At 42.4% G+C, this 13323-nt stretch overlaps 1 protein-coding gene across 1 annotated transcript; it reads right to left on the reverse strand.

The window, feature by feature from the left end:
* Window positions 1–2800: 2800 nt before the first annotated feature.
* LOC124007390 (14-3-3 protein eta-like) lies at window positions 2801–6016 on the reverse strand. The gene is made up of 2 exons (XM_046317897.1): window positions 5596–6016; window positions 2801–4296 (listed from the first exon to the last, which is right to left on the reverse strand). Exons 1-2 carry the CDS (start codon window positions 5680–5682, stop codon window positions 3643–3645), a joined length of 741 nt encoding a protein of 246 aa, XP_046173853.1. The 5' UTR covers window positions 5683–6016; the 3' UTR covers window positions 2801–3642.
* Window positions 6017–13323: the final 7307 nt, after the last annotated feature.

Below are 13323 nucleotides of genomic sequence, written 5' to 3' on the forward strand. Positions count from 1 at the left end.
AGAGGCTGGACTGAGGGCTTGTAAGCCTGTTGTAAGGCAGGTCCTCACCAGACATCACCGGCAACAACGTCACCTATGGGCACAAACCCACCGTCGCTGGACATGACAGGACTGGCAAAAGGTGCTCTTCACTGATGAGTCGCGGTTTTGTCTCACCAGGGGTGATGGTCTGATTCGCATTTATCGTTGAAGGAATGAGCGTTACACTGAGGCCTGTACTCTGTAGAGGGATCGATTTGGAGGTGGAGGGTCCGTCATGGTCTGGGGCGGTGTGTCACAGCATCATCTAACTGAGCTTGTTGTCATTGCAGGCAATCTCAACGCTGTGCGTTACAGGGAGGAAATCCTCCTCCCTCATGTGCTACCCTTCCTGTAGGCTCATCCTGACATGACCCTCCAGCATGACAATGCCACCAGCCATACTGCTCATTCTGTGCGTGATTTCCTGCAAGACAGGAATGTCAGTGTTCTGCCATGGCCAGCGAAGAACCCGGATCTCAATCCCATTGAGCACATCTGGGACCTGTTGGATTTGAGGGTGAGGGCTAGGGCCATTCCCCCCCAGAAATGTCCGGGAACTTGCAGGTGCCTTGGTGGAAGAGTGGGGTAACATCTCACAGAAAGAACTGGCTAATCTGGTGCAGTCCATGAGGAGGAGATGCACTGCAGTACTTAACACAGCTGGTGGCCACACCAGATACTGACTTACTTTTGATTTTGATCCCCCCCTTTGTTCAGGGACACATTATTCCATTTCTGTCTCAGTTGTTGAATCTTATGTTCATACAAATATTTACACGTTAAGTTTGCTGAAAATAAACGCAGTTGACAGTTTCTTTTTTTGCTGAGTTTATGAACTGTAACTCAGTAAAATCTTTTAAATTGTTGCATGTTTCGTTTATATTTTTGTTCAGTATAATAACAATGGCATTAGATGTATGTTAATGGTCATCGCTATAGTATAGTATGTTGACTGCAAGCCTAGTCCATGACCTCTGTCAATATGATGGTTTATTTCAACAAGTTAACTAATTCTAAGGTCAGTCAACCAAAAAGGTACTTTCTCCACAACGCTACCTCACCCACAGAGTAAACACACACACAGATAATGGGTTAATTATTACTCTGTCCTTCCGTCATTCCTCCTTGACTGTGTGTGATGAGGTGCTGCTATCCATAGAATTATATGTATTTCCGTCATTCCTCGTCAGGTTGCTGGTGAAGACTTGAGTGTGAGTGAGGTGCTGTTATCCATAAAATATGTATTTCTCTTTCATAAACACTTATGTGTCACATCTCAATCACAGCTACAAACAATCTTGTTCACAAAGTTGCATCAGTGTCTACAATATATAACATTTGTAACATCACAGTATGATCTTACAATACCCTTGTATTGCTCCTATCTTGGTATTGCCTGATGCTTCAATCCCAACCCTGTGCTTTTATCACAGCTATTTCAAAGCCTGAACTATCTCCTAGAAGGCCAGCTTCCCGGAGTCGCCTCTTCACTGTTGACTTGGAGACTGGTGTTTTGCGGGTACTATTTAATGAAGCTGCCAGTTGAGAACTTGTGAGGCGTCTGTTTCTCAAACTAGACACTAATGTACTTGACCTCTTGCTCAGTTGTGCACCGGGGCCTCCCACTCCTCTTTCTATTCTGTTAAAAGCCAGTTTACGCTGTACACAGCGTTGTACGAGATCATTAGTTTCTTGGCAATTTCTCAGAACAAGAATAGACTTGACGAGTTTCAGAAGAAGGTTAATTGTTTCTGGCCATTTTGAGCCTGTAATCGAACCCACAAATGCTGGTGCTCCAGATACTCAACTAGTGTAAAGAAGGCCAGTTTTACTGCTTCTTTAATCAAGACAACAGTTTTCAGCTGTGCTAACAATTGCAATAGGGTTTTCTAATGATCAACTTGGATTAGCTAACACAACGTGCCATTGGAACACAGGAGTGATGGTTGCTGACAATGGGCCTCTGTACGCCTATGTAGATATTCCATTAAATATCAGCCATTTCCAGCTACAATGGCCATTTACAACATTGTCTTCACTGTATTTCTGCTCATTTTGATATTATTTTAATGGACAACAAAAAAATGTTTTTCTTTCAAAAGCAAGTGACCCCAAACATTTGAACGGTAGTGTATATTACTTTACTTGAGCTATTACACTATAAACCCTGTAGTTGAGAGTAAAAGTACCAAAAACCATCACTAGATGCTGCTATTGAGTTGAGCTGAAGATGGTTAAATGCAGAGGACAAAAAGAAAAGAGCTCCGCAAGGTTCAAAAAAGGGTGGTGAAACCAGCCAGGGTTCTGTTCAGTTGGGCACATGAAAGCAAAACATTTAACAGAAAACAAAAACGGGTAGTATTAGACTTATTACTAGCCTTTTTTTAACCAAATGGTTAAGTTAGTTAAATATAAAAGGTGTGTCGATAATTCATTGGAAATGTATACTGCACCAAGATACCCATTCTGACTTTGTCCATCAGGGAGAGGAATACCATGCGAGCAACATCCTCACCATAAACACAAAATCCTACACCGTGAACAAAATCAGTGTGTGTCTGTGTGTAATACCTGAATGATAAAAGAAACACACATGACCAAATTGCTCATGACTGCAGGGCCAGATTCACTCAGCGACTGACGCGCACAGTCATGCTGTTCATCCAAGTATTCCCACAGAATAGGCTACACACGCATGTCTGCACACAAACACACTATAAAACAGCACACCAAAGACAGAAATCAAGGCCATTTGTTGAAATTATAAATTACTCTGAAGCACAGGGCATGAACCCACACAAGTTCCCATGGTAGGTTATGTTTTAATGGAATTATTTAATGACCACGCATGATTCATAATAATAAACAAATGTACTTGCACAACTGAAAACTCCAGACACTGTCCCATCAACATTCATAGACGGACATTTCAAGACGGAAGATGGCTGGAATACGTTCACAGGGGCTAACAGTGCACACAGAGGTCAAAGGGCAAAGTGGAAAGGGCAAGAAATAGAGAGGGACAACAGACAGACATTTTACAGTAAGGGGGGGGGTACAAATAGAAGCGGTACAAATCAAGGGGAGAGCACAACAACATTCTGGTAAATAGTGACATTTGCACTATGCTGTGCAAATAATGAAACATTTCCCTAGTTAGCATTACAGACATCATCATGATGATAGATTGTCCTCACGAGAACGTCCTGTGGAAATGCCACTTGAATACCAACCATTCAGTTCATCATCAGCAACTATCAAAAATGGGATGGAATGACTATAATAAAAACAAAATAGCACTAGTGCACAGAAAGTGGGCCAGGGACAGAAAGCCTTGGGAGGACAGAGAAGAGGGAGAGAGTTGAGGAGGACAGTATGAGAAGGTGAATGCAGCAGCAGGGGTAGAGGTGAGAATGTAGGACAAAACGACAGGCCACTAGAGAACAGATTCTTCCTGATGAGGCCTTAATTGAGCATTATAATGGCACAAAGAGAAAAAGAGGTGAGCGATTAGGAAGAGAAGAAAATAGAGGGAATAGAGAAGGTCAGAAAATAGTAGAGAATAAGGGGAAGGGGAGTGTCTAACTCTAGCTAAAGACTATCTGGGGGTAGGAGGAGGTCTCAGGGTTGGGCCTCTCCCCCCTCGCTGTCCTGCTGGTCACTGGTCCACAGGGTCAGGTTGTCCCGCAGCAGCTGCATGATGAGGGTGGAGTCCTTATAGGAGTCCTCGTTCAGATTGTCCAGGTGTCCAATGGCCTCATCAAAGGCCTCCTTGGCCAGCCTGCAGGCCTCCTCTGGAGCATTCTGGATCTCGTAGTAGAACACAGAGAAGTTGAGGGCCAGGCCTAGCCGGATGGGGTGGGTGGCCGCCATGCTCTTGCTGATCTCATAGGCTTCCTTGTAGGCTCCCTCGGAGGACTCCACGGCGGAGGTCTTCTTCTCGGCTGTGGCCACCTCGGCCAAATAGCGGTAGTAGTCGCCCTTCATCTTCAGGTAAAACACCTTGCTCTCCAGCTGGTCTTCTCCGCAACTCTTGATGAGGAACTGGTCGAGCAGGTTGAGCACGTCCTGGCACACCGTCTCCAGCTCCTTCTCGATGGTCTCCCGGTAGGCCTTCACCAGCTCCAGCTTCTTGTCGTTGCCGTCGGCCATGGCCCTCTGCTCGATGCTGGAGGTGACGCGCCAGGAGGACCGCCGGGCCCCCACCACGTTCTTGTAGGCCACAGAGAGTAGGTTGCGGTCGTCGTTACTCAGAGGCTCGCTCAGCTCAGTCACCTGGTGAGGACATAGAAGTGTTAAATAGCTCAGCTGGTAAAGCATGGCTCTCGCAACACCAGGATAATGGGTTCCATTCCAGGGACCACTCATACTTAAAATGTATCCACACATGTATGGAAGTCACTTTGGATAAAAGTATTTGCTAAATGGCATATATTTTAATATTGTTGACAGGATGTGAAAATGCTACCATATCATATACTTTTTATAAATCTAAGAAATTGGCCTAACATTGGGAGGACCTACTCATTCACCATTACAAAGGTGTGAAGTTGCAGGGTGCATCCATATCGAGGTGGAGATGTACAGTATGCGGTGTTTGGGAATGAAGCTGTGCTTGATTGAACCAGACCTTTTGTTTTATTATATAAAGATACTTCTATGCCTTTTGAGCAACCGGAAGCATTTAAGTCAATAGCTGAAAATGTATCCATCAGCATCAATACAGCTGACCTTGCAGGGTTGTCACTAGTTACCAGTCAGAATGGGCTATATCATACATTGATGAAAACAAAAATGTGTTTTTTTTTGTCTTAATTTATGGTTAGGATTGGGCATAGGGTTAGCAGTGTACTTAAGGTTTAAAGTCAGATTTTAAGAAGATCAATTGTAGAACTAGACAGGGTTTAGCCATTTGTGGCTGTGGTAACAAGTGACGACCCTCTTGCAGACAGGATATGTGTGAGGATATGTGTGGGTGCATTCGCAAAGGCGCGAAATCTGGTCCTTCATACATTTCCACCATCATATTTGCTAGTTATTTAAGAACATTTTTCTCTGTCTGACATAAAGTTCACCATTACTATCTTCGTTAAGCTATTACAGGTCATGTAAAACCAGTTTTCAAGCTTGGACTAGCTAGCTAGTTTTATTCACTAGCCCGAAGTGCTGTAACTAGTGAACGAACGCACCCAATGTGTGCCTATGTTCATTTTGGCTGGTGCTACTGCATCGACCACCACCAGTTTCATTCTTAACTAGATATAGATAACTAGGTCGTTAGTTACTACATTCACTTCTCAAAACGATATGACAAAATAACAGTAACAGAAGCAAAATAACCTTGATGTTGTGTGCACCAGGTTTCACATTGATTTGATTATGCAGATACTTTATAAATAATTTCCATAATGAAAGACGACAAATCCAGCTAACTAGCTACCATAGTTAGCAAGATACTACATTGTATGACCATTGAATGATGTCATCTGATGACCTTTGTTACAAACTGATATCAATGATTGTCACATTATTTCATGTGAGATGCATTGTGCAGAACGATGACGTCTCTAGTACCTGTTTCATCGCCGAGGCCATGTCATCGTACCGTTCCGCCTGCTCAGCCATACGGGCTCTCTGGATCAGTTGCTCTCGATCTGCCATTGTCGCTGTTGATGTGCGCCGAAGGTCGGGCAGTCAGTTCCACGATACAGGAAGCAGGCTATCGACAATTGCTTTCGAATAGACGGATGTGTATTTTCCTGCTGATGTCCAACGCTATAAACAGTACATCAAACGTAACTGCGGATTTTCTCTGAAACACCCGCTTACATAAGACCTAGCTAAAACAATGGTGAAGCAATTCTGTTAATGTCTGAGGCGCAAATTAGAAGGGAGATAATCAGTAAAATCTCTAACTGATGGCTACTGCGGCCTGTGGTGCTACTGCAAGCGTCCAGTCAATCCAGTCTATCCGGTGTGGGGGCCGAAGGCTGCCGCTGATATTTCATGATGACGTCACTTTCTAAAAATAGAAACGTGCGCTGCAAGCGTGCATGCGCAGTGCGACGTACTGCATCCTCGAGCTGTTGCAGCAACTGAGGGCGCGTGCGTGTAGGGTTGGCGCCAATGATATGTATGCTGTATATCATTGGTGGTGCTAGGTAGAGTAACTTCTCCAGTCCTTACATGTAGTACGGACATGGAAGGAAAGCTTACAAAAATAGGATGGCGAGGAGAACATGGAGGACAAAAGCAGTGCCTTCACTCACATCTGCCCAGTCCCAAAGCCATGATAGGGGAATAATGGTAGCTATGATGGCACTTATGCCAACCATTGTAATGTATAAACGTCATTGAAAGGTGCAAAAGACCTCCGTGGTGCTCAGAAGCGTTCCCTCCTTCATCCATCCCTAAAAGGAAAACACTTCACATGCCATCCTCTCTTCCCTGTTACTTGGTTTAGTCTAGAAGGGATACAGCTTTTGTCTAAATTGACGTAGCTGGTTAGGATAATTTATGAAGCTATGTTTAGCTGTATCCCTAAAAAACAGATACTTCCTGTTGTTGGCAACTCTGCTAAGCCTAGGGTTAGCTGCAGTTAATTAATCAACTTTTGACAATTAGACAAAAGCTGTATGCCAGAGACATGACGCTGTAACTGGGCCCTATGGCAAGCAGATGAGTAGAAGGATACTGGACAAGAGGTGTATGACACACTTCTGTATATTATCAGGTCTGTTATATATATATATATATATATTTCTTTTTACGTAGCAGAACGTCTACCTACCAGTCACAGAGAAGGGAAACTGGCATTACCTTATCCTCATGCAATTAGACATCCTGAACAGACCACCTAATAATTTATTGCTATTTATTTTGTATTAATTTCTGCAACAAAAGAATACATGAATAATGGGGCGCAGGGTAGCCTAGTGGTTAGAATGTTGGACTAGTAACTGGTAAGTTGCAAGTTCAAACCCTTGAGTTGACAAATTACACTTCTGTCATTCTGCCCAAGGCAGTTAACTTGCTGTTCCTAGGGTTGTCATTGAAAATAAGAATTTGTTTTTAACTGACTTGCCTAGTTAAATAAAATTCTGCTAAAAGTCCAAGTTTTCAATGTTGCACTCCTGGACATGTTATGTGGAGACATTTACCAGGGTTAGATTATATTATTTTTATTTACTTTTCTGCTCTATTGCAGACCAGTATTTCTACTCTGCTCATCTATCACACCAGTGTTAATTTGCTAAACTGTAATTACTTTGCTACTATGGCCTATTTGTTGCCTTACCTCCCCACTGTGTTGTTGTTTATGTCACACTGCTATGCTTTATCTTGGTCAGGTCGCAGTTGTAAATGAGAACTTGTTCTCAACTAGCTTACCTGGTTAAATAAAGGTGAAATAAGTTGTTGTTTTTTAAAGTTATTCTTTATTATTCACTTGACTTGAAATAAAGACTAGCAGCTCATTAGGGTCTCTGCTCTTCAGGCATGGGGAAGACATCAATTGCATACTACTCGTGTCTTCTCTCCTCATTTCCTTCTCAAAACTCATTGGATGAGAAAGCCAGAGGTTCTTCCCCTCTGACCTCCAATGTGTGTTAAGAAGGAGACGAGGAGTATGCAATTTAAATCTTTCCATAGCCTTCATATCAACAGCACTTGACCTTTCACCTTAACCTAGCCCTAGATCAGTTCCATTACATTAAACATAAGAGTTATTGGACGAAGACGTCCTTTGTTCGGGGGAGTTTTGTTAAGAGGCCCGACTCTCGGTCTGAACATTAACGCACATCGCTTGCGGTACGGTTTCGGAAGCATAAGGATCTAACCTTACATATCAGCGAGAAAATAATAATAAATACATAAAAAGGTTAAATTGATACATAGGGGTCCCACACGGCCATATCTCCAAGTTACAGCATGTATTTACGGAAGACAGACAGAAGACCTGTGCTAATTGGCTATCTAGCATGATCCGATGATGCATGATGTCACTGAAAAATACTGTCGGCTGTAACTTTGATAAAGCCGGTTAAAACACTGTACAGTAAGTGTATATTTTGCCTTTATGAAATTATTTTGATGTGATATGAAAGTAATATGCTTTATGTTTCTAGAACTGTGTTGCAATTTAGAATCGATTCACGTCTAGATCAAAGCCGGCCGGTGGCACCTTAGCAATGGTTGGAATGGAATAAATGGAATGGTTTTGAAAACAAACACATGGTTTCTATGTGTTTGATACCAGTCTATTCACTCCATTCCAGACATTATTATGAGCTGTTCTCCCCTCAGCTGCCTCCTGTGGTTTAGATGGAGTATTTGGCTGTTTTGGCTGCCAGTGCCAGAATACCTCTGAAATAACATAAAATCTTTGGACCCCAAAGAGTAACAGTACGCTCCTTAAGAGTACATCTTGGGAGAACCTTGACCTATATGCAAGGCACAAGTCCTGAGGGGGACACAGCACACAGAGGGTGACACAGTTGTTCTTGAGGAGAATTCTTTCCACAAACCACAAACTTGGGGCGGCAGGGTAGCCTAGTGGTTAGAACGTTGGCCTTGTAACCGAAAGGTTGCAAGTTCATATCCTCCGAGCTGACAAGGTGCAAATCTGTCATTCTGCCCCTGGATTTTGAACATTTTAACTAAAGAAAGTAGGTGGGAAAGATTTTTTTTTAAATCCCTTCTGATTTGAATGTAAACTGTGTCCTGTGCCCCATGTTGCATGGGCTGCAGCCCCACTAGTCCCCGCCCCAGCCCCTGACTAACCTCCTTTGTCTGTGGCTCCTCCTTCAACAGACTGTAGAAACTAGGGCTGTCCCTGACCAAAAAATATTGTTGGTCGTCTGTTCTTTTGACCAATCGACTGGTTAAAATTTTAAAACAGGGGTTTTTCCATATACAGTATAGACACACCCTATGTGTTTTAATAAAATCCATTATATGTAGGCTACTGAGCTTGTATGACGCTTTAAGCACACTGATCAAATCATTACGACACACAAATGACTCCAGAGAGAGCCAGAGATCAAGATAGCCTAACCAGAAGAAAAAAAACTGTTCCCGGAGCTCCTCCTCCCGCTGCTGTCAGCCTTCCCAGAGTCTGTCATTATACTCCCGGAGCTGCTGGTATTAGGCTACACCAGGGTTTGGCAACCTTTTCCATTTGGAGTGCCAATTTATCTTACCAATTCACCCGATCTGCATGCCAGTTTATGATTGTCATATGCACATTATTGCGGAACAGTTTATTTTATAATAAAGTCTTCTTATCTCAAAATCATTGTCATGTGAGTCATCAAAATGATATCTGAATATAAATGAAAGTTATACAAATCTAAAAGTGAGTTATATTGCCAACTATGTAAAACTTGCTTGCATAAAGCCAACAAAGAAAAAGATGGCAGCCTGCAGGTAGAAAATAAATCACATTGCCTGTCAAGGAAAATGAAACATTGTATCAACTATCAACTTGGCAGCAGAAGCTTGTGCTAACAAACATGCACCATTGTATGAAATAGTCTGGACCCTCATAGTATAAGGCACCATTGAGCTCTGGACAGACAAAGATGTAGGCTATTTGCGCATGGGATAAGAAGTATTCAGGTAGGTCTATTTTACATTTCCACCAGATCAGAGCATTAAAAAAAAATCCCTTTCATACCAAGTGGTTATCAAAAGGGAGAGAGCTGGATTTTTCAAATAGGCTACATTGACAATAGTTCCTCATTCTCATTGTACAGTTGAATTCGGAAGTTTACATTCAAACTTGTTTTTCTACCACTCCACAAATATCTTGTTAACAAACTATAGTTTTGGCAAGTCGGTTAGGACATCTACTTGTGCATGACACAAGTAATTTTTCCAACAATTGTTTACAGACAGACTATTTCACTTATAATTCACTGTATCACAATTCCAGTGGGTCAGAAGTTTATATACACTAAGTTGACTGTGCCTTTAAACAGCTTGGAAAATTCCAGAAAATTATGCCATTGATTTGCACCTTTCGCACCAAAGTACGTTCATCTCTAGGAGACAGAACGCTTCTGATAATTGAGATAATTTGAGTCAATTGGAGGTGTAACCTGAGTATGTATTTCAAGGCCTACCTTCAAACTCAGTGCCTCTTTGCATGACATCATGTAAATCAAAAGAAATCAGCCAAGACCTCAGAAAAAATAATTGTGGACCTACACAAGTCTGGTTCATCCTTGGGAGCAATTTCCAAACGCCTGAAGGTACCACAATAGTACGCAAGTATAAACACCATGGGACCACACAGCCGTCATACCGCTCAGGAAGGAGACGCGTTCGGTCTCCTAGATATGAACCTACTTTGGTGCGAAAGGTGCAAATCAATCCTAGAACAACAGCAAAGGACCTTGTCAAGATACTGGAGGAAACCGGTACAAAATTATCTATATCCACAGTTCCTGCAGGAGGGACTGGTGCACTTCACAAAATAGATGGAAAATTATGTGGATATATTGAAGCAACATCTCAAGACATCAATCAGGAAGTTAAAGCTTGGTCACAAATTGATCTTCCAGATGGACAATGACCCCCAAGCATCAAATGAAATTTATTTATATAGCCCTTCGTACATCAACTGATATCTCAAAGTGCTGTACAGAAACCCAGCCTAAAACCCCAAACAGCAAGCTGACCCTAAAACCCCAAACTGCCCCCCGACACATAAACTACTGCAGCATAAATACTGGAGTCTGAGACAGGAGGGGTCAGGAGACACTGTAGCCCCATCCGATGATGCCCCCAGCATACTTCCAAGGAATTGGAGTGGCCATCACAAAGCCCTGACCTCAATCCTATAGAAAATTTGTGGGCAGAACTGAAAAGGCGTGTTCAAGCAAGGAGGCCTACAAACCTGACTCAGTTACACCAGCTCTGTCAGGAGGAATGGGCCAAAATTCACCCAACTTATTGTGGGAAGCTTGTGGAAGGAAAACCAAAATGTTTCACCCAGGTTAAACATTTTGAAGGCAATTCTACCAAATACTAATTGAGTGTATGTAAACTTCTGACCCACTGGGAATGGGATTAAATGAATAAAAGCTGAAATAAATCATTCTCTGCTATTATTCTGACATTTCACAATCTTAAAATAAAGTGGTGATCCTAACTGAACTAAGACAGGGAATCTTTACAATGATTAAATTTCAGGAATTGTGAAAAACAGTTTGAATGCATTTGGCTGAGGCATATGTAAATTTACGACTTCAACTGGATATAAAAGCAGACTTTGTTTACTTGCTGTTTGAGGTGAAGAAAAAATTACTCTGAGAAGCTCCACAGCTCATTAGTTGTGGTGACTATCAGAAACCCCAAATGGGCACATTTATAAGCCTACATTTGCGCACAGGCCAGGTAGCCTTGGCGTACTTCTATGTGTAATCAGCTGCGCATCTTTACTTAACATTGACATGAGCGTCCAAATTCAATGAATAAACAAAACTTGTTTCTCACAAGTGTAGCCTAGGTTGTGCACTGCAAACAATGTGTCCACTCCTACAATGAGAACTGTAAAAGACTAACAATAATATTTAATGGATTAACAGAAATTCTGGTAAATAAACAAACATTGTTTATTAGAAATTCTGGGAATTAACGGCAAATGTACTTGGTCAGGTGATTTGTTAGGATTCTTAAGCGAGTGAGTAAATCGCCATTACCATTGATTCTATTGGCCAACGTGCAATCACTGGAAAACATACTTGATGATCTACAGTCGAGATTATCCTACCAACGGGACGTTAAAAACTGTAATATCTTATGTTTCACCGAGCCGTGGCTAAACGACGACACAGATAATATAGAGCTGGCTGGGTTTTCCGTGAATTGACAGGACAGAGCAACTATGTCTGGTAAGACTTAGGACAGGGGTGTGTGCCTATTTGTCAATAACAGCTGGTACACTATGTCTAATATTAAAGAAGTCTCAAGGTATTGCTCACCTTAGGTAGAGTACCTCATGATAAGCTGTAGAACACACTATCTACCAAGACAGTTCTCTTCTATTTTATTTGTAGCCCTCTATTTACCACCACAAACCGATGCTGGAATTAAGAACGCACTCAACTAGCTGTATAAGAACATAAGCAAACAACAACATGCTCATCCTGAAGTGGATTTCCTAGTGTCCGGAGACTTTAATGCAGGCACGTTTAAATCTTTTTGACCTCATTTCTACCAGCATGTCACATGTGCAACCAGAGTGGGAAAAAAAAGATAAATAATAAAAATAAAAATAAACTGTAGACCACCTTTACTCCACACACAGAGACATATACACAGTTCTACCTCTCCCTCCATTTGGAAAATCCTATCCTCCTGATTCCTGCTTACAAGAAAAAACTAAAGCAGGAAGTACCAGCTCAATACGGAAGTGGGCAGATGATGCAGATGCTACGCTACAGGACTGTTTTTCTAGCACAGACTGGAATATGTTCTGTGATTCATCCAATGGTATTGAGGTGTATTCCACCACAGTCACCGGCTTCATCAATAAGTGCATTGATGATGTCGTTCTCCCACAGTGACCGTCTGTACATATCCCAACCAGAAGCTATGGATTACAGGCAACAACCGCACCGAGCAAAAGGCCAGAGCTGCTGCTTTCAAGGAGCGGGACACTAATCCATACGCTTATAAGAAATCCCTCTATGCCCTCAGAGGAACCATCAAACAGGCAAAGTGTCAATACAGGACTAAGATTGAATCCTGTTACATCGGATGTGGCAGGCCTTGCAAATTATTACGGACTACAAAGGGAAACCCAGCCGTGAGCTGCCCAGTTACGCAAGCCTACCAGACGAGCTAAATGCTTTTTATGATCGCTTTGAGGCAATCAACACTGAAGCATGCATGAGAGATAGTAAAATGGCCCCGGTAGAAATGGCAGCAGTTTTACGGGTGCCCAACCAATTATGCTATTATGTGGGGGGTTTTGCATTATTTGTAACTTATTTTGTACGTAATGTTTCTGCAACCGTATCTTACGGCAAAAAAGAGCTTCTGGATATCAGGACAGCGATCACTCACCTCGGATTAAATAAAGATTTTTTCTTCAACAAGCAAGACGCACAGGACATTCTCCAAACACCCGACAGGGCCAACATCCCCGTTATTTGCAAGAGGAAGTGACGCAGGTACAGAGAACAAAGAGCCGGGTGCCTGGTCAGGACCCGAAGAAGGAGACTGGGAAAGCTGCCTTTACCGTCAATACTACTCGCCAACGTGCAATCATTGGACAATAAATTAGACGAGGTA

The sequence above is a fragment of the Oncorhynchus gorbuscha genome, linkage group LG20 (assembly GCF_021184085.1).
Source record: "Oncorhynchus gorbuscha isolate QuinsamMale2020 ecotype Even-year linkage group LG20, OgorEven_v1.0, whole genome shotgun sequence".
Classification (NCBI taxonomy): domain Eukaryota; kingdom Metazoa; phylum Chordata; class Actinopteri; order Salmoniformes; family Salmonidae; genus Oncorhynchus; species Oncorhynchus gorbuscha.

Bases quoted from the DNA above. Each gene is read 5' to 3' on its own strand.
- LOC124007390 (XM_046317897.1), bottom strand. From the start codon at position 5,682: ATGGCAGATCGAGAGCAACTGATCCAGAGAGCCCGTATGGCTGAGCAG. The intron at 4,297-5,595 runs GTACTAGAGACG...TGTCCTCACCAG, and splicing joins TGGCCTCGGCGATGAAACAG to GTGACTGAGCTGAGCGAGCC.